Source organism: Macaca thibetana, chromosome 1 (assembly GCF_024542745.1).
Source record: "Macaca thibetana thibetana isolate TM-01 chromosome 1, ASM2454274v1, whole genome shotgun sequence".
Classification (NCBI taxonomy): Eukaryota; Metazoa; Chordata; class Mammalia; order Primates; family Cercopithecidae; genus Macaca; species Macaca thibetana.
This window is the reverse complement of record NC_065578.1, coordinates 197,777,792-197,804,016: the sequence shown is the minus strand read 5'-3', so window position 1 is coordinate 197,804,016 and position 26,225 is coordinate 197,777,792. Positions and strand designations below refer to the sequence as shown.

Genomic DNA, 26,225 nt, shown 5'->3' with positions numbered 1-26,225 from the left:
TTCTTCCCCAGTACATGAGTCGGCAACCTTAGGAGTGACTCTCATATGTTCCTTGGCCTTATTTTTACTTAATACACCAAGTCTCTTTAATTATTTATAATTTAACAAGCTAATTACTCTCCTCAAGTTTCTCTCTGGTTAGTCAGTGACCTCCTCAAATGTATCATTTAAAATTAGCCCACATATTCTAAATGTGCTCTGACCAGGGCAAAAAATAATAATAATAATAATAATAATACTGAAACTATAGTTACACATTAGGGACACTGTAGTTCTATTAATGCAGCATATGTCTGTTTTGGCTCCTGTTGGGTTTATTGCCAACTATAACCCCATGTGGAATTCACTCAAAAGAGGCACCATTTCATACAATTACAATTGAATTTTGGGAGACGATGGTTAGATTTCATCTTGCTGTCTTTGTGCAGTTCTGCTAGCTTGTCAAAATCTTTTTGAACATTGAGAGTATCCACTGCCACACCAGCCTTCCTTGCCAGGTTTGTGTCATCTGTAAACCAAATAAACCTGCCTTCTGTGTCTTCATCCAAGTTATTGATAAAAAGGTTAAAGATATTAGATCAGTTATTCACTAACAAACACTTATCAAACACCTACAATATATATGTATGGTACTCAAGACAGAAACCAGAGGAGGAACTGTATTTGTACTGGGGCAGATCCTAAAGTTGTCTGCTTTCTGTTAACAATGATGTGGACTTCATTCCATGAAGATTTAATTCAACTAATTAGGTACTTCTTGATCGCTTACTCTTCTCTTGACACCATGCTAAGCTTTGTTAAAGGAACAAAGGAACCAAAAGCTACAACCCTGTTCTCTAGAAGTTTGTCTCTCAGTAAAGAGGCAAGCTTTGGCACACAAAAAAATTTATGATACAAGACAAGCAGCATTGATATAATTGACAAAATGAGTAGTCCAGGTAAGATATTTGATTCTGGTTGAGACTTTAATGTCACTTCATTTAAAACTACAAAAATAATTACAGGTTTTTAGAGTTGAAAGGGATAACAGAGGTCTTCTAGAACTACCCTCCCCTCCCACCTCATCAATATTACTTTGAATGAATGGGGAGTGCTGTCTCTTGAGTAGTTTTACTCTTTGTTAGATCTAATAATTAGAATGACATTCTAGCATTTCCTGTGTTAAATCAAAAATTACTTCCCTGTACCTTTCTATCTACAGTGTAAACACTCAATAATTTTGTTGAATAATTAAATGAATGAATTATAATTCTGTTCTCTGAAACTGGAAAAAATAGGTCTGATCAAATCATTTGAAGACAATTATGTCCTCATTCAGTCTTGACTTCTCTATCCTAAACATACACAATTCCTTCATTTGATATGCTTTTGAGACCTCCCCGTCCCCACATCATTCTTGTCATTCATATTCTGACTCTGTGCCTGGCATAATACAAGCACTCAAGATATGTGTACTGAATGAGTAAACTGGAAAGCTCCAATATGTCAATATCAGCCTCAAAGAGAAATTTCCATAACTGAAGGTATTGCTGAAAATGTGATCAGAAAGTGAATCTGTTGCAGTTCCCTGGTACTGAGCATTATAATTTTATTAATCTGTAAATGTTGCTTAGATTAGATAAGCTTTTGCTATTGCCTTTTTTTTTTTTTTTTTTTTTTTTGCAGAGGTAGGGGCGTGGAGCCAATCCACTAATGCCTCGTATTGATTTTGTAGTGAAGTAAAATCTGTAAACCGTTGACACAGGGACTACTGAATAACTTAGTGATTAAGCCTCCAAACAAATGTTTATCAGGAAAGGCTAGACCGCAGCATTTATTTCTATGTGAGAAAGCATATCATATGGGTTTCTATGTGAGAAACCCATATCAAATGAAGGGATTATGTATGTTTAGGATAGAGAAGTCAAGACTGAATAAGGACATAATTGTTGCCTTCAAATGATTAGATCAGACCTATTTTTTCCAATTTCAGAGAACAGAATTATAATTCATTCATTTAATTATTCAACAAAATTATTGAGTGTTTACACCATAGATAGAAAGGTACAGGGAAGTAATTTTTGATTTAACACAGGAAATGCTAGAATGTCATTCTAATTATTAGATCTAACAAAGAGTAAAACTACTCAAGAGACAGCACTCTCCATTCATTCAAAGTAATATTGATGAGGTAGGAGGGGAGGGTAGTACACATCTTTCTATGGTCATGCTGGTATTCTGATCACCGTAACACCTAAGCCCTTGGGAAATTAGAAATTCTACAGGATTCTAGGGAGGAAGTCTAAGAGGGTGGACACAGCAAGATACCTGGAGGAAAATGACAGGATAAGTTGACCTTTTAATACCAAGTGGTATACCCATTAGAATGGGCCCAACTGCCCCTGAAGAAGATACTCCATAAGTTGGTGCCAGTGTTCCTGACAAGGAGAAATTTCCCTTAAATCAAAATAATAAATCCAGGAAAACCTAAGGCCAATAACACCAGTAGAAGTTGGGGCTTTCCTGATGTCAGCTTTCTTAAGGCTGCAAGCAAGGCCAGGCAAGAACCAACCTGGAGGTAAAGGGAGCAGAACACGGCTGCTACAAAGATGCTAACACTGTCTAGTGGATGTCAAACACCCGCATTTATTGAACGCCAGGCTTTTTATATGCATTCTGTCTCATTCTCCAACAATAAACCTGTTAGTAGGTGTGATCATCACCATTTTATAGCTGGGAAGATTGAGGCTTGCAGAGGTTCCAAAATTTGCCCAAAGTCACAGAGATATAGTGATAAAACCTGGCTAAGGCATCCCATCTGTCTGTCTCCAAAGCTTTTGCACTTAAGCACCATGCCATGATGCTTTTTTCTTATGTGTTTATTCACTCTTTAACAAAGAGTTTATCAGGCACCCTCAGTGCTCCATGCCTGTGCTAGGCCTGGGAATACAGTGGTAAATAAGACACACACTCTCCTTCACAGAGTTTAGCACTCTGAAAAGAATAAGAAACAACCAAACATGTAACTACAATGAAGTAAATATCCCAGTAGCAGAAGTTAAGGGTAAACTCACCCAGCATGAGGGATTAAGAGACCTTCCCGATAAAGTTGCCTTTAGAGGGAAGCTTAAAGGATAAGCTAGCAGGACAAAAGAGAGAGGGAAAGAGGCAGAGAAGGAATAGACTTTTAAGATTTGAGAGTGGGTGAGACACACTGACAGGTGCTAGGGCCTAGTAAGGCTGGAGTGAAGGATGGGAGTGATCAGAACCTCCCAAACAGGCCAAAGAGATGGATAGAGTGAGGTTACAGGGGGCTTGGAAATGGAGTGGAATTGGCAATGGCAAGAACTAGTAAGGTCACATAGATGTGACCTAATTGGATCTCACAGATTCCTATGGATAAGAGGAATGCTGGAGCTGTGTGGACCAACACTCCAAAAAGGCATTTCATGTTGAATGTAGTCAGTGTTAATTTAATGTAATTTGTCTGGCCTTGTGAAGCCTGCCCTGTAAAATCTCTGAACCTCTCCTGTCTTCTCTCTTTCGCCAACCCTCAAGGCAATAAGAGGGAGGGTCAAGTGGCTGATGAGGAGAAAGAACAAAATCATTCTAGTGCCTTTCTTTATGTGACCTGCCAAGCCTTAGATAGATTCCATCTTTCCCACTTGACAAATGAGGAAACAAAAGCTTAGGACAGTTTGGTGATTGTGGTATACTGAATTATTGGTTCCAATCCATCATTCTCTTTAAAAGTATTATGTATCTATACATGGGCAGGGGTTTGTGGTGCATGGAGTGTATTTCTTCTCCTCTTGACTTTGGATTTGATATTGCCATTTGCTTTGGCCAATGGAATATTAGCAGACATGATGTGTGCAGAAGCTTGAAATGTGCTCTGTGGTTGGGCATGCCTTCTTGCACTTTTACCACTCTCCGAAGATCATGCCCTGCAGCTGCTGCTCCTCAAACCTGGATCCTGGAATGAATGGCACAGAGTATTTCTAAACCTTGTCTACAGCCTGGAGCTAAGCTCAGCTGAGATCAGCAGACTCCAGGTGACTGAAAGCCTGAAGCAAAGTCCAGTTAACTCCAATTAACCCAGACACGTGTGTGTGTGTGTGTGTGTGTGTGTGTGTGAAGTGTTTATGGTTGTATGCCATGGAATTTGAGGGTAATTTGTTATGCACCATCGTCATGGTAATCGCTGACTGATGAGAGATTACTCTGAGCTTACAAAGAAAGTTCCTGGAATACACAGAACTGCCTTGCCATGGAGCTAGGCTGCCCTGGAGGCTGGCCCTCTAGGGAAGAAACAATGCAGACAGCCACCCAACTCCACTCTACCCACCACACCACAGCCCTGCCCGCCACCTGGCACTCACCTGAGTCTGAGGCTGCTGGGCTCACCAGGCTGAGCAGCTCTCGCTCCTTCTCATAGTCCCCTTTGCAGAGCAGCTGCCCCTCCTTCAGAACAAATTCGTCACCCTTCTGAAGCTGTCGCTCGCAGACACAGCAGCAGAAGCAGCTCAGGTGGTATACACTCTTCTGGGCCCGCATAACAAACTCATTGGGAGCGATGGCCTCGAAGCAGCCCCCACATTTAACAGCAAACAGCCTGGCAGCAGGAAGAAAGGAAGTACATGCACCATGAGTAAAATCTGGCTTGGTCCTGGGTCTCCCCTGAAGTCAACAGCAAAAGGAGTTTCAAGAACTGGGATATGAATGTTAGAATGGAATGTACTTTAAATCCAGGTTAGTTATTCCCTATGGGTCTCCCCTGAAGTCAACAGCAAAAGGAACTTCAAGAACTACGATATGAATGTTAGAATGAAATGTATTTTAAATCCAGGTTATTTAATCCTTGAGGAGATTGCATTGAAGCATGCAGTTGAGTCACTCAAAGACTGAAGAAGAGTGTCTGACTGGATAAAGGAAATGTGGTACATATACACCATGAAATACTATGCAGCCATAAAAAGGAACAAGATCATGTCCTTTTCAGGGACATGATTGGAGCTGGAAGCCATTATCCTCACCAAACCACTGCAGGAAAAGAAAATCAAACACCATATGTTCTCACTTATAAGTGGGAGCTGAACAGTGAGAACACATGGATACAGGGAGGGGAAAACACACTCTGGGGCCTCTCAGGGGGTGGGGTGGGGGGAGGGAGAGCATTAGGAAAAATAGCTAATGCATACTGGGCTTAATACCGAGGTGATGGGCTGATAAATGCAGCAAACCATCATGGCACATATTTATCTATGTAACAAGCCTGCACATCCTGCACATGTACCCCAGAACCTAAAATAAAATTAAAGATTAAAAAAGGAAGAGTATCCGAGTTAATGCCCAGAATTTATTTGCTGTTGTTCATGACACAGTGCTTTCAAAGGTTGGTCTACAGACTGGCACCAGGCAAGTTGTTCAGAATCCCTAGGGGAGCTTAGTAGTTAAGTTATTTCAATCAGCAATAGCAATAATAAAATTGTCCAGGCCCACTCCTGTGAGAGTGTAAAAGGATGTGCCCCAGAATGTGAATTCTTAGCAAGCTCTTGAGATGTGTAAGAGCTTAGATGTGTAAGCTAGTTTTTGAGAAATGGCATCCCAACTTCCCAGCCTGATATTCAATAGATTCAGCCTATCTCTCAAGACTTAACTCTTCTTTCATTTATTTTCAACAAAACAGTTAGAGTATCTATTATATATGCCAAGCCAAAAGCAGTAAGTGCTAGTGATGTGAAGATGAATAAAGGAAAATCCCCCTCAGAATTGAGTTCAGGCTAATGGAAGAGATAGACATATCCAAATAATTAAAGTAGAGGGCTGTGGGAGTACAGAGCGGGAAATAACTAACCTGCAGGGAGTGAGTGGGGGGTGCATTTAGTATGTATTCAATAAATCTAAATCAAACAAAAGACAGGAAGGAAGGCAGGCTGGCAGGCACAAACGGGTGGGAGGAGGGACATTCCCAGGGGAAGGAACAGCCTGTGTAAAGGCCTGGAGCCATGAACAGGCATGGATGCCCAGGTCGTAGGGTGCACTCCACCAAGTTAGAGGCAGGTACCTCCAAGAAGGTGGCAGGTGAGGTTAAGTCATGACTCAATCACACAGTAGGAAGCTGGACATCATCTGGCCAGCAATTGGGAGTATCGAATGGCTTTTTTTTTTTTTTTTTTTTTTGAGACACAGTCTTGCTTTGTCACCCAAGCTGCAGTGGCGTGATCCTGGCTCACTGCAATGTCCGCCTCTTGGGTTCAAGCGATTCTCCTGCCTCAGCCTCCTGAGTAGCTGGGATTACAGGTGCACACCACCACGCCCAGCTAATTTTTGTATTTTTAGTAGAGATGCGGTTTCACTATGTTGGTCAGTCTGGTCTTGAACTCCTGACCTCAAGTGATGCTCCCACCTCGGCCTCCCAAAGTACTGGGATTACAGGCATGAGCCACCTCACTAGGCTTGAATGGTTTTTTAACATGGTAATATCCAAGTTCTGGAAAAGGAGCTCTTGGCTATATGAAAAGTGGAGTAGAAACAGAGGTAGTGAGATGAGTGAGCGGCTGGGAAATTATCAGGGTCAGGACTCATGCAGCAGAGGTAAGACAGAAAGAAGGGGGCAGAGCCTACAGCTGGGAGATAAGAAAGCATGGGGCATGGCTCCCAGGGTCCTAGTGGTCAGAGCTGGCAGGTAACAATAATGTGAAGACTCCAATATACAAAATTACTTATTTCCTACCTCTGGGACTATTTATGTCATTTCCCCATCCTAGAAATGATGTTTTCCTGTTTAACTTATCTGAACCCAAACCACCCTTCAGGACACGGCAGCTTCCATCTTCTCCTTGAATCCTGCCCTGATCTGTGCCCCCCAGCCTGAAGTGACTGCCCCTCCTTTGAATGATGATACCAGGAACTATCTCTGTGGGTCATTCCACAGTTCTCCGGAGATGTCTCAGAACTACAATATGAAAAGTGGTGGGCACTGGAGGCCTGTGCTCTGCCGCCAGCTCTACAGATAACCCTGCAAAATCTTGGGCAGGTTGTTTAGCCTGCGCCTTCATATCTCCTTTTTTCTGTCTGTTATTAAGATGTTAGGCCAGTCTCCTCCAGCTACAAAAATTCTACCATCAATTGCTTGCAACGGCTGGCTCAAAATATTATCTTACTCTTGCCTTATTATTTTACTTTTCCCATGTTTATAACTTATCTTGTCAACAACTCCTATTTCAAGAACAAGGCCTGTGGAATATTTATATACTCTCACATATGGTGGGTGCTCAATAAAAGTTGATTTTATTTGACTCGTGGATCTAATTTGTTCACCCTCTTTCTGAAATAACATAATATATATAAACAGCCTAGCATATGAGCTGACACATAATAGATATCCAATAAAGACGTCTCTCTTCTCTTCCTTGTCACTCCAGAGAAATAACAATTCAGGGTAACCTATGAGAAAGCTAAAATTTGAAGCAGATCCCTCTGTTTCCTTTTTCTTTTTTAAGTTGCTTGATGATACCATAATTGCATTTGTCAAAACTTTGGCATAAGCACAGAGACAATATACCCTAAGAATATCTCTGGGATTCATTCACTATAACATTCATTTTACTATTTCCAAAATAAAGAGGTTTTTTTTTCTTTTTTAAAGTAGTAGCAAAATAGAGGGGAAAATACTTTCAAAAACACTCTGTTTATCCCCACGTGCCAGACGGGTCAGTAGATATGGAAAGGTCAGATGGTGTACAGGAGAGAATGTCAAGGGGGCACAGAATGGCCAGAGAGAGCACATAAAACTCCACACCACTCTCCTCTTTATAAAGCTAGATACGAACTGACTCAGAGCCTATCCAGGGAGCTGAGGCCACCGTGCTCTGCTGATGAGCCCCACCCCGGCAGGAGCTAAGAAAACAGGAACAACTGAAGAGCATTTCATATAGGCAGGCCAACTACCATGATGGCCTAAGCATTGCCAATTCATTCACTCAAAATCTCATTCATGTACTCATTCAATCATTTATTCATTTCATTCATTCTTTCATTTATTCAGAAGCATCCACTATGCACCCTGCAATATACCACACTTTGTGTCTTTACAGGGAGAGGAGGAAAAGAAACCCCCATCCAAACAGCATTCATGTACATAAACAAGTACATACTGAGTGTCTGTTATATGGTAGGCATTGTTGTAGGCACAAAAGGATACAAGACAGACAAATCCTTGACCTCATGTAGCACACGTGCTAGTGGGAGAGACAGTAAACAAACACATAAATGAATAGATAAATCATGTCTAACCTTACGGATTTACCTTTAGGGAACAGAATATAAGAACATTATAAAGCAATGTCCCATGAATATAAAATAGAATGGCATAAAGCTATCGTATATGTAATTATAATATTTAATCACCTCCCAACTCTAAATTGTGCTGGTTTATGATTCTAAGTCAATACATGTGCACTGTGTGTTTACCTTGGAAGCTTCCTGGAAGAAGGCAAGAGTTTTGAGGGTGGAATGAAGGGGAAGCTAAGGAGAAGTTCCCAGGGAGGCATTACTCACAGGTTGACACAAAAAAGAGGGCCATTCAAATTCTTTGAGTGAAGGAAGGCAAGGCTTGGAAAAGATGATGAGGCCACCTCTCAGGAAACAGCCTCCTGGGACAGAGGCCAGGCTGCAGGATTGGAAGTGCATGTGCTGTCTTACTTTCAACAAAGGCCTTGAAGTACCACACCAGTTCTCCCTGCCCTTGGCCATCAGAAGCACCTCAGAATAACCTATCTCGATATGCTTCTCCTCTGCCTCTCAGTTTCAGCAAGGAAGTGAAACTGGGGGACAGTCCAAGGGGTTGGAATGGCTCGTTTATCACTAACAGTTATGGTAGAGCCTGGAACTCCAGGTTCCAGCTGCCCTTCCCCTGCCCTCTCACCTAGTGCAGTTTTTCTCTCTATGTCTAAACCTCTGGCACATCAGCCCTTTGACTATTTGCCTTGACTCCCTCTCCCCTATGCTGGATACTGTCATTGGGCAGAAAATCCACCCATTTCATCCCTGGGCCCCAAGTCCCCGGTTGCTGTTTGCCAACCTGAGCAAACTAATCAATGCTTTTCCAGGAGCTGGTCAAAGGCCCTTTGTCCCCAAGCCCTCCTTCTCCTCCCCTTCCCCTGGAATTAACTGTTAAACAGACTCAAGGCAAATGCTCCCAGGGAGTCAACAAGCACTTGAGAAGCTGCAACAGCAGGTGGTAGCATCTGTGCTTGTCTAACTTCCACCCTGCTAATCTCCTCCTCTTTTTCTTGCCTTCTTAATTTCATCCCCCACTCCAAAAATTTCCCCCAAGTTGGAGAAGGGAGGGTTGGAGTGAGCTCAACAAAGAAAGCCCACCATGTTGACTCAGGAGTGGCTAGAGGAAGTGGCGGGAGTTGTCTGGGCTCAAATCCTGAAATGGTCATGGTCACTGGGGATTACAGACCCGGAAGAGCAGGGCAGTCCTGTTTTTTTCTTCTCTCCTTCTGTTTTTCCCTCCCTTTCTGGGTTCAAACCAGATCAACCTCACCTTACTACCTTGACTCCTATTACCTTCACTAACCCCAGAGCAATTCAAGGGGAAAAGTTGCATGTGGTCCACCACCTGTGTGCCAGATGTGTACACAGCTGTACGGCTACTGCTGTGGACCCAGCTGCCGACTGTACACCTCCCACAAGTTGTTTTCTCTAAGGCTCAGACAAGCAGAGAAAAGGGTTTGTTCAAAAGTCCAGGTCATAATTAAAACACAGCCTGTCTTTTCCTAATGCTCTGGATGGCATCCCCCATGGTTACTTCCCCCACTGAATGCTAATGAGACCTCACTGTGGGTTCACAGCCTGGCAGCCTGGCTGTGCCCTGGCCAGCTGGACAAGGCTTCCAGAGATGTCCAGCTCATCAAGGCATACATAACACCACCCAGCTTTCCTTGATGTTATAAATTGTCCTGCCCCTGAAGGCTCTTCAATTGATTCCTTATCTCCTCTTTGCATTTAATTCCCTCACCTGTAAAATGGGAATAACAGTATCTACCTCTTGGGAAAGCATCCAGTGCAGTACTTGTTGCAGAGACTAAGCACTCAGTGCTGTTCTTCCTCTATTGATCACTCTCTGTGGGGAAGGCTCTGGGGATGCCGTGATAAATAAGGCTGTCCCTCTCCTTAGGGAGTTCACATTCTCTGGAAGGCAGCAGACTCTAAATATATGACCTCAGTAGGATGTGTTGGGATATGCAGAGAGAAATAGCTGGGAATAGCACAAAGGAGAGACCTTCACTTAGCTTAGACTAAAGGTCACAGAATCTTTTGTCTTACACTTTCTCTTCTTTTCCTCTTTCTCCCTGTACCTCCTCTCACTCTCCCTTTTCCACTCACTCTGCCAAGCAGGAAACTAGAGGTTGGCCGATATGCTATTCAATGCCTTGCTGACATCTCTTCTTGTACAGCTGCAAGCTATAAGATGCATAACTTTCAGTTTTGGTGAGAGAGCCTGGGTTCTCAGGCTCTGCCACTCCCAGGCAGCATGACTGGAAGCTAAGGAGAACACCACTTCATCACTTGCTGCCTCAGTTTGCTTTGATGTAAAAGGTAATAATGATGTCTTCATTTCTGGACTAATGAGGATTAAATGTACATGGAGTACTTTGTGACCTATAAGGTGTAGCACAATTTTTTTGTGCCTTTATCATTTGACCCTTGTGGATTTTTCTTTCTTGCCTCAAACATGGTTCTTGTTGCTTAAGAATTTTGTGAGTTCTGGTCGGGTGCGGTGGCTCACGCCTGTAATCCCAGCACTTTGGGAGGCTGATGTGGGCAGATCACCTGAGGTCGGGAGGTCAAGACCAGCGTGGCCAACATGGTGAAACCCCGTCTCTACTAAAAATACAAAATTAGCCAGGCATGGTAGTTCACGCCTGTAATCCCAGCTACTCAGGAGGCTGAGGCAGGAGAATCTCTTGAACCCGGGAGGCGGAGGTTGCGGTGAGCTGAGATCACACCATTGCACTCCAGCCTGGGCAACAAGAGAGAAAGAGCAAAACTCCATCTCAAAAAAAAAAAAAAAAAAAAAAAAAAAAAAAAAAAAAGAGTTAAAGAGTTCCATTCTAAGAGAACACTTCCTCTGCAGCATGAGCCCTTCCACTGACTCCTCCCTGCTTTGACATGTGCATGACTGCCTCTCCAGAGCATAGTGCTGACCCAGAAGATGAACCAAGGAGACACACTGCTCACGGTGCAGGCAGAACATGCTCCTTACACCAAGCCATGGGCCTCTCACCCTCTCTCCAACATGGGCCAAGATCATCGAACTGAAGCAGTGTTTCTTGTAACCAAACTCAGTCATCCTGCCCTAGGTGAGGTGTCGGGGAAAGAACACAGGACTTGGAATGAGAAACCTGGGCTCAAAAGTACTGCCTTTTCCAAGATGCCTCAGAAAAGCCACCATCTTTCCCCGAATCTTGGTTATCTTATCATCCATTTCTCAATGGAAATGTTCTGTCCTAGATCAGAGTTGTCTAGAACTTAGAGGCTGAGGAGGAAGGATGACTCTGTTTCCTAGGTCTCCACACACTTTCAACCAGAGAAACCCACTTCGTTCACATCTAAATTCAGGTCTCCAGATAGCGTTTTAACATGACACTGCCTTGCTATGGTAATTCTTGAACAAAATCTTCTCCAGAAACATATCATTCAAATATATATAAATATAAAACAGCTAAAGCCAAAAGACATGACATCTATTCTATTAATACAAGAGTATCACTGGAAGACAACATTTTGCTCCTAAGACACATTGGAAACCCACTAGGCTGGATAATTTCTTACTCCCATTTTTATATTTCAAGTTTTTATTACAGGAGTTGAGAAGCCTCCTCTGTAACCAAGGAGACAAGAAGGTTTCAAAAGCAGACATGAAGGGTTGATGCCTGAGAAACTACTAGCAGACAAGTCTATGACAATCAACAAAGAAGCACCGAACTTCGGGATGCAAAGCACACTCCTGTACTGCAGGCATTACAGTCTCCACACAAGATGACAACCAACCGAGACACTGTAGGGACTCCTGGATTTCGATGCCTGTTGTGTAATCTTAGGAAAATCACCCTACCATTCTGAACACCAGTGTCTTCATCGTTAGAATATATTTCAACTCCAAAAATAATATTTCTGCAAAGGAAGGGGGCTTATGGAGGACAGGAAAAAAAGAATTAATCTTTATTGAATACCCACTCAGTGCTAGAAAGTGTGATATTCTTTTTATCCATTATCTAACTAAATTTGTGGGATAGGGGTAAATAGAACCATTTTATCAACTCAAAGAGAATCTGACCATATTTCAGTTCTCTCCGTAAGAGAGAGCCACTCTGGGATGGCGAACTCATGGGTCCTGTTTTGTATTTCTCTCCCACATGCTCTCTAGCACTGTCTTCATAGGAGAAACATGTAGAAAGATCAAGCAGTTAAGATGGCAGCCTCAGCTCATGAGAGAGTCACAAGACAGGCCCATGGTTTTGTAGAAGGTCCTGAGACGAGACTCCACTGCAGACATGTAGGTAGGTGAAAGGCAGGAGTTAAAAAAGAAAGTTGATCCCTTTAGGCTACTCAGCTCATGGACCCCAAAATACCTGAAGGGATTTCTGAAAGAGGCCTACCCTCTATGGGTGTGGGTTAGGAACAAATAGTGTGTGGGGACACTCTGACCCAACACCACCAGCCAAGAGTCTACTGTGACTCCAAAGAGATTGGGAAACAAGACAAATCTTGCTGGAACCCTATTCCCTGGGGAGCCTGGTAAGTCGGGTCATTCTTTTCAAGATATAGGCAGAAATGTAGCCAATGGGGACAGGGTTGGACCCAGGAAAACCTGAGGAAATCCACCCAGAAAGAGGCTAAGATCTTCATTAACCTCATCCCAAAGTTCTGCAGACCTTAAAGAGAGCTTCTTAAAGCCTCCATACCATAGACAAACAAGTAGAAGGATGGAGGACAAAGCAAATCCATGAAAAACCCTGATGCCAGTTTGAGCCAACTGTAGTGTACTGCGTTTGCCCCACCAAAATAAGAAATCACAGCCATCTGTAGCTTTGGACAGTAGTCTACTACAGATCAGCTGTCTTTCTCCAGGCACCACCGATATGAGTTTTGATAAGGTATATGAACCCTCTGGTTTAGAAAGTAAGAGAGGGTTTGGGGCTCTTTAACGAGGCAGGAATCTGTGTATCATTCAGTTTCCACCTCTCCACCAGGGGGCAGCATAGCAGCATTCATTCAGTGCCATGTTGACTTGGTAACTGAGGTCATCCAGGCAGAGACAGGGATTGGCCATAAGCCAAAACTGTCTGCCGGAAAATCTGCTGCTGGGAGTCTGGGAGACCATGTGGCTAAACTGAAGGAGAGATGGTGAGAGAAGAGTATTCAAAAGTATTGAGAACCAAAAGCATGGCTTGTGGCCTTAGAAGTAGTGACACAAGCAACCTTGTCAGCTGGCTCAAGGTCTCTGTCCTTGAGGCTGAGCCAACAACACCACAATAAGCAACTGAGCACATGGTCCTGGGGCGGTGGGAAAGTCTGCATGGACAATAGAGTGGCAGGATCTTCTATAGGAGACAGTCTCAAGACTCTGCAGTGGTGAGAAAATGGGAAACAATAAGTGGCTGGCAGAGCCAATCAGGGTCTCTGTCTGCCTGCAGCTCCTGGGGAGCTATAAGGAGGACCATACAATGGGATGAACGAGTGGGAGCGAGAACTGCTAAGTATGATGTCTGCACGTCCCAGAGGCTCCGGGAGGCACTGGTATCACCAAGAAGGGCAGGATAATGCACATGGTTTTTCTTCTATCACAAATGTTGCTGGCAATGGGTGGTTTCTACCTTGAAATGGTAGACTAACTGCTTTTCTTGTTCTCACAAAGTGTCCATTCCAGACTCAGCAAGACATTGTGGGAAGAGGACAGCTTTTGACATCTGATAAAACCTGGATTCAAACCTTGATTAAGAACTTGATCAAGTTACAAACTCTCTTGGAGCCTCAGCTTCTTTATCTCTAAAAATGAGATCATAACAACCTTATAAGATATTTTGGAGATTAAGTAAAATAGTGTATTTTAAGTATCTGACACATACTAATTGCTCTCGATAAGTGGTACTCACTAACTGCCTTTATTAAAATCAGTTTACCATATCTGCCCATGTAAATATTTATATAAGATAATTTATTTCAAGACAGTCAATTGAACCAAAAACAGAACTTTACATGTATCTCAAGGCTCTGTCCCTCATTATTATACCAAATCAAATCAAACTTCAACCAGCCTTTCATATATTACTGGAGAAGACACCAACAAACAAATATGAAAGGCCAAACACTTGAGAGGAAACTGAGGGTACATCTCATTCAGGCAGCTATGGCTATGGTCTACCCTAACCCAAGGTCAATATTGACACCAGCCACGAGTGTTGACCCACACACAAATTCATTGCCTAACACCCAGCATATGTTCAGGAAGTTGTCAGCTCCATGTTTAGCCAACCACAGCCAACAGTTGCTATTTGGTTAATGCTGACACTATCTGGCAAATATTTGAAACAGACCCTTTCCCCACATCATTTTGGTTCTCAGATGACTGCTTCTTACAGAGGCTGCTGACTATTGTTGGACATGTATTGAGACATCCCTATCCTTGCCTTGCTTCCCTGGCTATCTGACTTCCTGTCCACCAAGAGACCAGTCAACCTCTTTCCTCATATTACAAATGGAAAGAAACCAAGGCCAATAAAGGGGCAATAATCTACCCCAGACCACAAAGAAAGCTATGATTGCTGAGAGGACCAGACAGAGCTTGAGACTTAGTCAATGATCAGGAAACTAAAGAGATTATAACATGGCCCAATGAGAGATGAAAAGGTACTCCTCCAGGCTCTTAAGCAGTGTTCTGAACAACTAAATGAGGAGACAATGTCAGACAAGCTGAATGAGTGCACTGTGTGTGGGACAGTGAGTCTCTCCCACTCAGAAGCTTTCTTTTCCTCCCCTCTTCTTCTTTGTTGAAACCTGAAAAGTATGAGTCAAGCCCTAGAGCAAAAGACTGTGGTGAAAGTGTGTATTTCAATAACTCAAGCCAAGGTGGCACAACTTATAGACTTTGCATATTGTCACACAGACAGGCACAAATGGCAAGAAACATAAAACAGACATATGGAAAATATATGTTTTCCTTTTAGGGAGTTAAGGTTTGGTTTCCTTTGAAAATGTCAGTTTTCCTTTCCCTTCATCCTCATTAGCCTCCTGGGACACTCTTAAACATATCCAGCAAACAACGGAGCAGGAGAAATGAGGTATTTTTAGCTGATATTCTGGGCACAGATTCCTATTGTTCCACAATTTTTGGCTTGGCTGGATGGCACGTGGCCAATACAATGTACACTCTTGCAAAGAATGTATGTTTCCTGGGCTGTGTGTGTGTGTGCGTGTGTGTGTGTATGTGTGTGTGATAATAGGAAGGACAAGGGTTTTACTGATGGTGTTTTGATGGGAAAGATTCTGGGATACTAACAGGGGGCCACGTCAAACTCTCCATGAATCCTGTTTGCTTTGGTCAACATCACTTTTCACTTATTATTACCATTGTGCTATATGTCCAAAAAAAATTTTTTTTAAAGCCATAGTGTCACAAATGAAGAGCTCCTAGAATCAACTGTTTCCAGCAGTACTATATTAGGAACTAAAAGTATTCTGAAAACCAATGATTACATTCCCAAATCATCTGGTGCACTGCCTAGCATATAACAATGTTCAAAACACTGACAGTTATGATGATCTTCCTCCTACTTATACATGACTCCTGTTCTCAAGGGTCACCCAGTCTTGTAGGGGAGACAAACAAGAAAAGAAAAGCATCCACTGACAATCTGAGTAAAAATCTCCCTGTGGCATAAAAACCACAGGGAGCTGCTATGAAGCTTTCCCTATCTAACTGATGGGTGGAAAATATATCTGGATTATTTGAATTTCCAGAATGCCTTTAGTTCAACGATCTCAAAGCACATGCAATCTTGTATAAACATCTTAGCTCTGAAATAATTGAAAAGGGGGTCAGATTCTATGATCTTATTCAATTACACTCATTTTTCAGAGGACAAAACTGGCATAACAGCAGAATGTGGCACATTATGCACACTCCAAAATCCAGCAGTAATGGAGCCTGTGTACAGAAGCTCAGGGTCCTGAAACCCCAAAGCAGCCTCTTTATCACAGAACTATGTTGCCTTCCTTTCATGTTAGACTTCAGGTGTCTTGAGAACTCCACGGAAGTTTCAATAAAGTCTGATCCAGTGGAGGTGACACAGTTCTTGTTTCTTGATTTTTTTTTTTCTTTTTTTTGTGAGACAGAGTCTTGCTCTGTCGCCTGGGTTGGAGTGCAGTGGCCAGATCTCAGCTCACTGCAAGTTCTGCCTTCCGGGTTTACGCCATTCTCCTGCCTCAGCCTCCCGAGTAGCTGGGACTACAGGCGCCCGCCACCTCGCCTGGCTAGTGTTGTTTTTTTTGTTTTGTTTTGTTTTGTTTTGTTTTGTTTTGTTTTTGTATTTTTTAGTAGAGATGGGGTTTCACCATGTTAGCCAGGATGGTCTCGACTCCTGACCTTGTAATCCGCCCATCTCGGCCTCCCAAAGTGCTGGGATTACAGGCTTGAGCCACCGCGCCAGGCCTGTTTCTTGATTTTTAAAAATATTTGTATCCTTCAATTTTTTAACCCATTTTACTCTTCAACTCTCTCCCTATCCTTCCATTTCAACTCTCCTTCCACCCACTAAAAACTGGAAGGCACCATACCCTTTATGATGGCTACTCTCAAAGAGATAAGAAAGTAACAGGTGTTGGGTGTAAAGAAATTGGAACTCTTGTGCATTGTCAGTGGAAATGTAAAATGGTGCAGTGCTGTGGAATATAGTATGGAGGTTCCTCAAAAAATTAAAAGTAGAATTACCATGTGATCTAGCAATCTACTTCTGCATATATAGCCAAAATGATTGAAAACAAGGACTCAAGGAGATGTTTGTATGCCCAAGTTCACAGCAGCATTATGCACAGTAGCCAAGAGGTGAAAGCAGCTCAGGTGTCACTGACAGATGAACAGATAAACAAAATGTGGTATATGCCTACAATGAAATATTATTCAGCCTTAAAAAGGAAGAAAATTCTAACATACACTACGACATAATGAGGATATTATGATAAGTGAAATTAGACATTCGCAAAAGACAAATACAGTATGATGGTACTTAGGAAGTTCCTAGAGTAGTCAAATTCAGTGAGATGAAAGTAGAACAGTTGCTTCCAGGAAAAGAAAATGAAGAGGTACTATTTAATGAGCATAGAGTTTTAGTTTGCAAGATAAAAAGATGTATGTGGATGGAGAGTGGTGATAGTAGCACAACAGTATGAATGTACTTAATGCCACTGAACTGTACACTTAATAATGGTTGAGATGATAAATTTCATGTTAGGTGTATTTTATCATACTTTTTTTAAAAAAATGATTTTTTTTTTAACTGAAAGACACAATCATTATTTATGCTCTACCTTCTCTAACCAAAATACAGGTGATTATGTTCCCAAGTGAAACTCTCACCAGCCTCCCTTGCAGCTAGGGGTAGCCATGTGAGGTAGTACATGGATTCTATTGGTGAGAAAAGCTCTAGAAAAGCTACTGTTTTCTCAATAAAATGAGACAATCTCAGCTGGTGCATACATTTTCCTCTTTACCCTTTCCCTTTTTTTTCTGCCTGGAATTAAAATGCAATACTTAGAGATGAAACAGCTATCTTGGGACTAAGAGAATGAAAGCTACCTGTTAAGAATGCAGAGAAAGAAGAAAGAAGCCTGAATTCTTGAAAACTTCCTTGAGCAGTTACACCTTCATTGGACTTCCTACTTCTTGACTCCCTCTTAGTGAGAAAAATTAAAGCTCTCTTTGATTAAATTAGTCAAGACAGAATTATATGATGCCAAATGCAGTCCTGCTCTAATCTCTTCATATTGACTTGCTAAAGGGATATCCTCTTCCCACCTGATGTCTTGAATGTCCTACAATGCTATCTAGGGCTAACTCTTCCACTTAGGTGCTAAAGTTTGTCACTTCATGCTTACTCAAAAACTACATCATATATTCTTCCTCTTTGCAAATATGTTTTACAATTTTTTTTCTTGTTTCTCCCATTTTGGGAAAAAATACCCTTCTCTTGATTCCATTTCCTCTACCAGCTACCTTTTCATTTATCTGATGACCTTTGTAGAAAAAAAATTGTTTAAATTACTTCTATTTACTATCTCCAGTTCCTCTCTTTTTAGACGAATCCAATCAGGTATTTATCCCACCCTTTCTAAAAAAACTGTCTTGAAAAGGTCACTAATGCTCTCCATAGTGTTTAGTCCTCACCATACTAAGCCCGTCAGCAGGCTTGGACATCATCAGTCATTTGGCTTTCAGGACTGCTCACTCCTGATTTTCCTCCCACCTCACTGGTCACTCCTGCTTTGTTCTCCCTTACCAGTTTCTCTTCATCTCCCTGACCATGAAATGTTCAGTTTTCTTTATCTACACTCACTCCCCTTATTGACCTTAGCCAGTCCCGTTACTTTAAATATCATACATTTGCTAAATGATTTTGACATTTCTATCTCCACCCCAGCTTGCTCTTTTAAATCGAACTTGTATACCCAACTACCTACTCAACATCTTCACTTGGATTTCTAATCACAGTATCAAATGTAACAAAACCAAAATAAAATTCCTGATCTTTTCGCACCCACCTCACCCTGGCTCAAATCTGCTCCAACTACAACCTCTCCATTTCCATTGATGGATGGTACCTACATCTTACCTTTTGCTCAAGACAAACATTGTGGACTCATTCTTGACTTCTTTATCCTCCACGTCTCATATCCAATGTGCCAACAAGCAATTTCTGCTCCATCCTCAAAGAATAGCCAGGATAGTCATTTCTCATTATCTCACAGCTCCCACTATAGTCCTGCCTCCACCGTATCTTCCCTGGGTTACCTCCACAACCTCCTCAATGGACCACTTGCTTCCTCTTGTCACCTGCTATGCTGATCTTCAGCACAACACTCAGGGTTATCCTACTACCTAAATCAGATCATGTCGCTCATCTGCGATCTAGCAATCTATTTCATTCCCATTTTCCAGACAAGAAAACAAAGACTTATGAAGGTTTAAATAATGTGCTCAATTTTACACAGCTAGTGTTTGGGGGTGCCAGGATTTAAATCAAGTCTGCCATTAAATCACTGCCTAACTTAGCTGTGGGGGTTGTCCTCATCAAATGGTAGGATGGTATTTTGCAAATTAAAAGCTCTGTGTGACTGCAAGGTAGTACTACCACCATTATCAACACAAGCTCCTGATATGGTAGTGCTGAATGAAGAAGGTTATCAATTATATTGAAATATTTTACCTAGAAAGGAAAGGCAAGAGTTTCCCCTCCAATACTTGAAAGAAAACCCAGACTGAGATCAACAATCCCGGATGAGTCTAACCCAGGAGAGGATCAACTTTGTGACTTATGCTGAAACAAGCAAGGAGGGACTGGGTAAAAATAGAAAAACCAGGAGGAATGGTGGCAGCCTGCACACAGCCCCCACCACCACCCCAACCACAAAACTCATGTGCAAGTCTGCAATATAATTTTCATCTTGGATGCCTTTCATATGGGTCTGCTCCCCATACCCAGCTCCATTCAGAGGATTAAAGAAGAGGGACAATAAGCCTGTAATCCCAGCACTTTGGGAGGCCGATGGGCGGATCACGAGGTTGAGACCATCCTGCCTTTGAAACATACAAAAAATGGCTCTGTGGCAGCGCCTGTAGTCCCAGCTCCGGGAGGCTGAGGCCGGAGAAATGGCGTGAACCCGGAGGCGGAGCTTGCAAGCTGAGATCCGGCCACTGCACTCCAGCCTGGGCTACAGAGCGAGACTCCGTCTCAAAAAAAAAAAAAAAAAAAAAAAAAAAAAAAAAAAAAAAAAAAGAGGGACAGACATGAGTAGCTAAAGAACCACAAAAATCTCTGTGAAACAGGATTCTTGGTTTAAAATCACAGTGACAAGTTATGTGTACAGACATGCATAAAGCATGCATATTCTCACACACATGCACGCACACGCACACACATACATGCTGCCTTAGACTAGCGATCCACACAGCATGTTACAGCCAGAAGTTTGGGGAGGAATTTTTAATGATAGCCCCTCCCAACCATGGAAATGAATAATGACAAGTTAGGGTGTCCTCAACCAGAGGAAGTCTTCAAGAGAGCACGACCTTTGAGGGATGTCTGTATTTTGCTGCGGCAGTGCACTCTCAGATCTTACAAGGTGAAACTAAAGGGAATGCTGATATAGGAAAAGGAGGTCTAGTGCGGTGGCTCATGCCTACAATCCCAGGACTTTAGGAGGCTGAAGCAGGAGGATCGCTTGAGCCCAAGAGTTTGAGACCAGCCTGGGCAACTTGGGGAGACCCCGTCTCAATAAAAAAAATTTAAAAATTAGCGAGGTGTGGTCATGTGTGCCTGTAGTCCCAGCTACTTGACAGGCTGAGGTGGGAGGATTACTTGAGCCCAGAAGGTCGAGGCTGCAGTGAGCCATGTTCAAGCCACTCTACTCCAGCTTGGGAGACAGAGCAATACCCTGTCTCGAAATTAAAAAGGAAGCCCAGGTGCGGTGGCTCACGCCTGTAATCCCAGCACTTTGGGAGGCCAAGGCAGGCAGATCACAAAGTCAGGAGATCGAGACCATCCTGGCTAACACGGTGAAACCCCGTCTCTACTAAAAAATACAAAAAATTAGCCGAGCGTGTTGGTGGGCGCCTGTAGTCCCAGCTACTCAGGAGGCTGAGGCAGGAGAATGGCGGGAACCCGGGGGGTGGAGCTTGCAGTGAGTCGAGATTGTGCCACTGCACTCAAGCCTGGGTGACAGTGTGAGACTCCATCTCAAAAAAAAAAAAAAAAAAGAAAAGAAGCCCCAGGAGTCCACCCCTTCCTTGCTTGGGACCTTCAGGTTCCAAGTTACAATCGCAAAAATAGGAAGCTGCAGACCTGCTCCTCCAAGTCAAAAGATAAGGCCAGAGGCTTCTCTTGCTGGTTCCAAGAGAAATACCTGCCTCTATCATTCAGTGACTGGCAGATTACCTAGAGCCAGGCACAAGGGCAGGGAGCCTTTTGTCTTTTGGCAAAGGAAGAGACAGAGGAGTTCTTGTGGAGTTCCCTTTCACAAGGCTTGTAGACACTGCCCCAGTCATCCAGGAAGAAGAGACTTCTCTGTCACTCAAACACGAGTGCCTCTCTGAGCCCTGCACGTCTTTCCACTGTGAACAGGGAGCCATACACACTGGCATCAACCTCCATTGCACTGTACCAACGAGAGCTACTCTGGAAAAAAACCTAGTCATTGTTATTGTCGTTGAAATGTATTGTTATCTAGACTTCAGTGATGGGCTGAATCCCTCCAAGAACAGGTCAGTACCTTACCTCCATGAAGAAAAATATTCCTTTCCCAAACTTCATGAGATGGGCAGAGAGAAAAGGCGTAGACAAAACCCATACAACAGCTTCACCAACCAGGAAACAACTTAAAGCTCATGACCAACTAATTTATAGGCACAACTGGGAGAAATATGACTTTCATAGCACCTCCCACAAAGGGACACAAAGATCCTTATAATTAGTAAATAGTGAAAAAGGTAATTGGGGAACCTAAATGATTGATTATTTAAGGAAGGGGTTTTATTCATATAAAAAACAAATGTTTATTGGGTGCCCATGATTCTAGCTGCTAATATTGAGGTACTACTCCAGGTTCTAGGAATGTAACAGTAAACACACTAGGGGAAAATCCTTGACCTTGGAGTTTACATTTGATAGAAAACAAATAGGTACCAACGAAATGTCAGATGAGTGCAATGGATGAAAATGAAGGAGTAAAGGAGGATGAGAAGTGCCAGTTCTGTGGGAGTAATAATTTTCCCTGGATAACTGATGTTAAAGCAAAGATCTGAAGGAGCTGATAAGGAATTAGCCTTACCAATATCTGTGGGAAGAGCATTCTAGGCGGAGAAAACAGCAGGAGCAGAAGCCCTGAGGTAGAAGTAGGACCAGCATTTTGGACAAATAGTGGAGTGCAGTGTGGCTGTGGCAAAGATGGGGCAAAGGAAAGAGAGGTAAGAGCTGAGATTAGAGAATTCACAAGGGAAAGGCTGGATCGGTCAGAGAAACCTTGTAGATCACAGGGAGGACTTCACCTTTTCCTCTGGAAACCAGGGGAGGGCATTTTGCAAAGAAATGACATGCTGGATGAACTAATTATCTTTCCTTCTCTCTTTCTTTCTTTCTTTCTTTCTTTCTTTCTTTCTTTCTTTCTTTCTCTCTCTTTCTTTCTCTCTCTCTCTATCTCTCTTTCTTTCTCTTTTCCTTCCTTCCTTCCTTTATTTATTGAGGTGAAATTCGTAGATTTCAAAGGGAACAATTCTATGATATTCAGTACATTCACGATGTAATACAACTACCACCTCTGTCTAGTTCCAAAACATTTCCATCATTTCCACATAAAACCCTTTTCCCATTGAGCAGTTTCCCCCATTTTCCCTGTCGTCAAATGTGGGCCACCACCAATCTGAGTTCTGTCTCTACTGATATACCTGATCTGGATATTTTATATATGTTTAATCATATAATATGTGGACTTTTGTGACTATCTTCTTTCACCTAGCATAATGTTTTCTAGGTTCATTGCATTCAGCAGCATATATCGAGGTACATGTGTTCAGTAGCATGTGTCAATACTCCATTTTTTATGGCTAAATAATATTCCATTGTATGATAGACCACATTTTGTTTATCCAATCAATCAATCATCCATTCACGCACATTCGTGCTGTTTCCACCTTTTGTGGTGAATAGTGCTGTTATGAACCTATGTGCATATGTAGTTATCTGAATGCCTGTTTTCAATTCTTTCATCCTACACCTAGGATGAAGTTTTAATGAAATCACTATCACTGCTGTGTTGAGAGATACTTGTGGGGAGGATAAGAACAGAAGGAAGAAAGCCAGTGAGAAAGCTATTGAAATACTCCAGGTAAGAGATGACAGAGACTGAGAAGAGACTAGGGAGAAAACAGGAAAGTGAAGTGGAAACCAACTGAAGTGAATATTTCAAGGGAACAGGAATAATGAAACCCACCAAAGGTTGCTGACAGATCAAGTGAGATGATGACTGAGCACTGGCAGTGGAACTCAGTACTGGGGAGGTCAGTGAAGGGGACATGGCTACAGAGAAAGCCTCAGTGGAATGAGAGGACATGGTGACCCAGAGTAAACATCTCTTTCAAAGAGTTTTACTAAAGAACACAGAGAAATTGAGTGACAGACAGAAGGGGATCTAGGGTCAAAAGATTGTTTTTAATGGAAGTAATTATGGAACGTTTGCTGATAAGAATAATTTTGTACTAGAGAAGTCTTAAGGATGTAGGAGGGAAGTGGGGGAGGAGTACCGGAGTGACATTCCACAAGTAAATGAGAGGGAGATCAGAGGGGAGCTAGGGCACGTGTGGAGTGAGTGTTGGCCTTAATTTAGAGCAAGTAAAGACTCCTAGAGGCTCTAGGCAGAATTCTGGGAAACTCATATTAGAAAGAGCCTAAAGTCTGGACCACTCTGGATTATTTGATCTAATAACGAGGGAAGCCAAGTTTAAGCCAAAATATTGCATAAACGAAAGCACTCATATTTGACTGTAAAATATACTAAATAATTTTGCTATGCCACATATTTACTCTTCTCACGATGTTTTGGGACCAGTGTTAAAGCAAAGTTCATGAATGGTGAAGCAGATGGCTCAGGAGTGAGCACACTGGCTGGAAAAACTAAGCCCTGCACCTCAAACCACATGCATGATGTTGAGGCCTTAGGAATGGCATTGAGAGATGCTGTTACCAAGATCACTAGTAAATATTCCCACCTCTAATGCCAATATGTACACATAGTAAGTAAGATGGAGGTATGTTTAAAATATCTTTTTCTAGTATTTAAGGGCAGCTATGGTATAGCAGAAAGAGCACTGAAAGGTCTGGATTCGAGGTCCCACTTTACCACTTATTAGCTGTGTGACCTTAGTCAAGGTAATTAACTTCTCTGAGCCTGAATGTCTTCAACTGTAAAATGGGCTTAGTGACACCCATGCACCAGTCAACAGCAGCAAATGAGGAGATATCTCTAAAAGCAGTTTCTAAAGTAGTACATGGTTATCCAGATAGTCAGGCTTTAGCTGTCTAGATGTGCTTCACATTGTTATGAAAATTGTTGAAAGCCATTGCAAAGACCATATGCCAGGCAACATAAAAATCTTCAAAAGTGGAGCTATACTTTCTATGCACTGGAAACAAAGCCAAGGAATAGGACAGAGCATGTGGCCTCTTCTAGAGTCTAGACTCATTACTTCATCCCTGGCTAGGCCTCCAAAGGCCCACCAAGAGCTACCCAGAGATGGATTTCCTGTTTCACCACTTACTCCCATCACTTCACCAAGCACATTTCAGTCCCTTGGAGGCTCTGGGACAAAAGAGGGTGAGATAATGAGTTTAGACTCTCAATTTGGAGACTACCACCAGAGGGTGTTATCTCTCCCAGGGCAGACAGCAGGGCTGCTTGGAATATCCTGCTGAGAATCAGTTTCCCTAAGGTTTGTTTGCACAGAGCCTACATTTCCATCCTCATCATAGACACTGCAGATCAGAGTTCAGCAAACTAATAGAATAAATGCAGGAATTGCCCCTGCACCAAAAGATACCAGAATTTCAACTGCACTATACACCTCTCCTGGTGTCCCTTTAGATCAACCCTGTCCAATAGAACTTCTTACGATGATGAAAATGTCTTAGTTCAACCATTGTGGAAGACAGTGTGGAGATTCCTCAAAGTCTTAGAACCAGAAATACCATTTGACCCAGCAACTCCATTACTGGGTATATACCCAAAGGAATATAAATAATCCTATTATAAAGATACATGCATGCCTATGTTCATTGCAGCACTATTCACAATAGCAAAGACATGGAATCAACCCAATGCCCATCAATGGTAGATTGGATTAAAAAATGTGGTACATATACACCATGGAATACAACGCAGCCATAAAAAGGAATGAGATCATGTCCTTTGCAGGGACATGGATGAAGCTGGAAGCCAGTATTCTCAGCAAATTGATGCAGGAACAGAAAACCAAACACTGCATGTTCTCACTTACAAGTGGGAGCTGAACAATGAGAACACATGGACACAGGGAGGGGAACAACACTTACTGGGGCCTATGGGAGGAGAGTCGGTGAGGGAGAATATTAGGGAAAAGAGTTAATGAATGCTGGGCTTAATACCCGGGTGATGGGTTGATAGGTGCAGCAAACCACCATTGCACACGTTTACATATGTAACAAACCTGCACATCCCGCACATGTACTCCAGAACTTTAAAATATATATATTAAAAAAAAAAAGAAAGAAAATGTCCTCTATCTGTGCTATCCACACATGGTAGCCATAAGCCAAGTTTATATGCTCCTGGAGAAAAAGTACTAAGATGCCTTAAAGTAAGGCCGAAGTAGGAAAGTGAAGACTTTGGTGCATTCTTATAGACAGGCTTATCCTGCCCCCAGCTACCTGGCATGGCTCTGTCCTCTCCCCCAGCCTAAATCCTTCCCAGCCCTCAAGAGTCATCTCAAGGCTCATACCCCCCAGAAGATCATCTATGGCTGTCCAATTCTGTGTCTCATGTGGGTACACTGAAAACAAAGGCTAGAGAAATTTGGAGACACGGGAAACTCCTGTGGGGGCAATCAAGGAAGTATTCTAAAGGGAAATGATAACTTAAATGGGAGCCTTAAATAATAAGAATCTGAGCAGGCCAAGTTATATGTTCAGACAAGCCAGGTGGAGACCCTAGAGTGAGCAAGGGTGTACAGGCCAAAAGCCACTCAAGGTGTGTCAAACAGTTAGAAAATGAACCAGCTTGACTGATACCTCTTTGGCAGAGGGGAGTATCAAGATGTTTTAGAAAATTCTCATTTCCTGCCAGATTTGAGGTTGTTTTGAGTGGGGTGGAGGACGGCCTTGAGTGCTGACTTCAGTCTCTATTTTATAGGAAATGGGGAGTCTTAACACATT

General features: G+C 42.5%; 2 protein-coding genes across 7 annotated transcripts in view; one reads left to right on the top strand and one right to left on the bottom strand.

Moving 5' to 3' along the window:
- MGST3 (microsomal glutathione S-transferase 3) overlaps positions 1 to 26,225 on the top strand; it is a 1,219,025-nt gene that overhangs the window by 801,607 nt on the left and 391,193 nt on the right. The window lies entirely within an intron of this gene.
- Positions 1 to 26,225, bottom strand: part of LMX1A (LIM homeobox transcription factor 1 alpha) — a 153,920-nt gene that overhangs the window by 43,258 nt on the left and 84,437 nt on the right. The window contains exon 3 of the mRNA XM_050768656.1: positions 4,362 to 4,594. Coding sequence (XP_050624613.1) covers positions 4,362 to 4,594 — 233 coding nt within the window. The remainder of the gene's footprint in view (positions 1 to 4,361; positions 4,595 to 26,225) is intronic.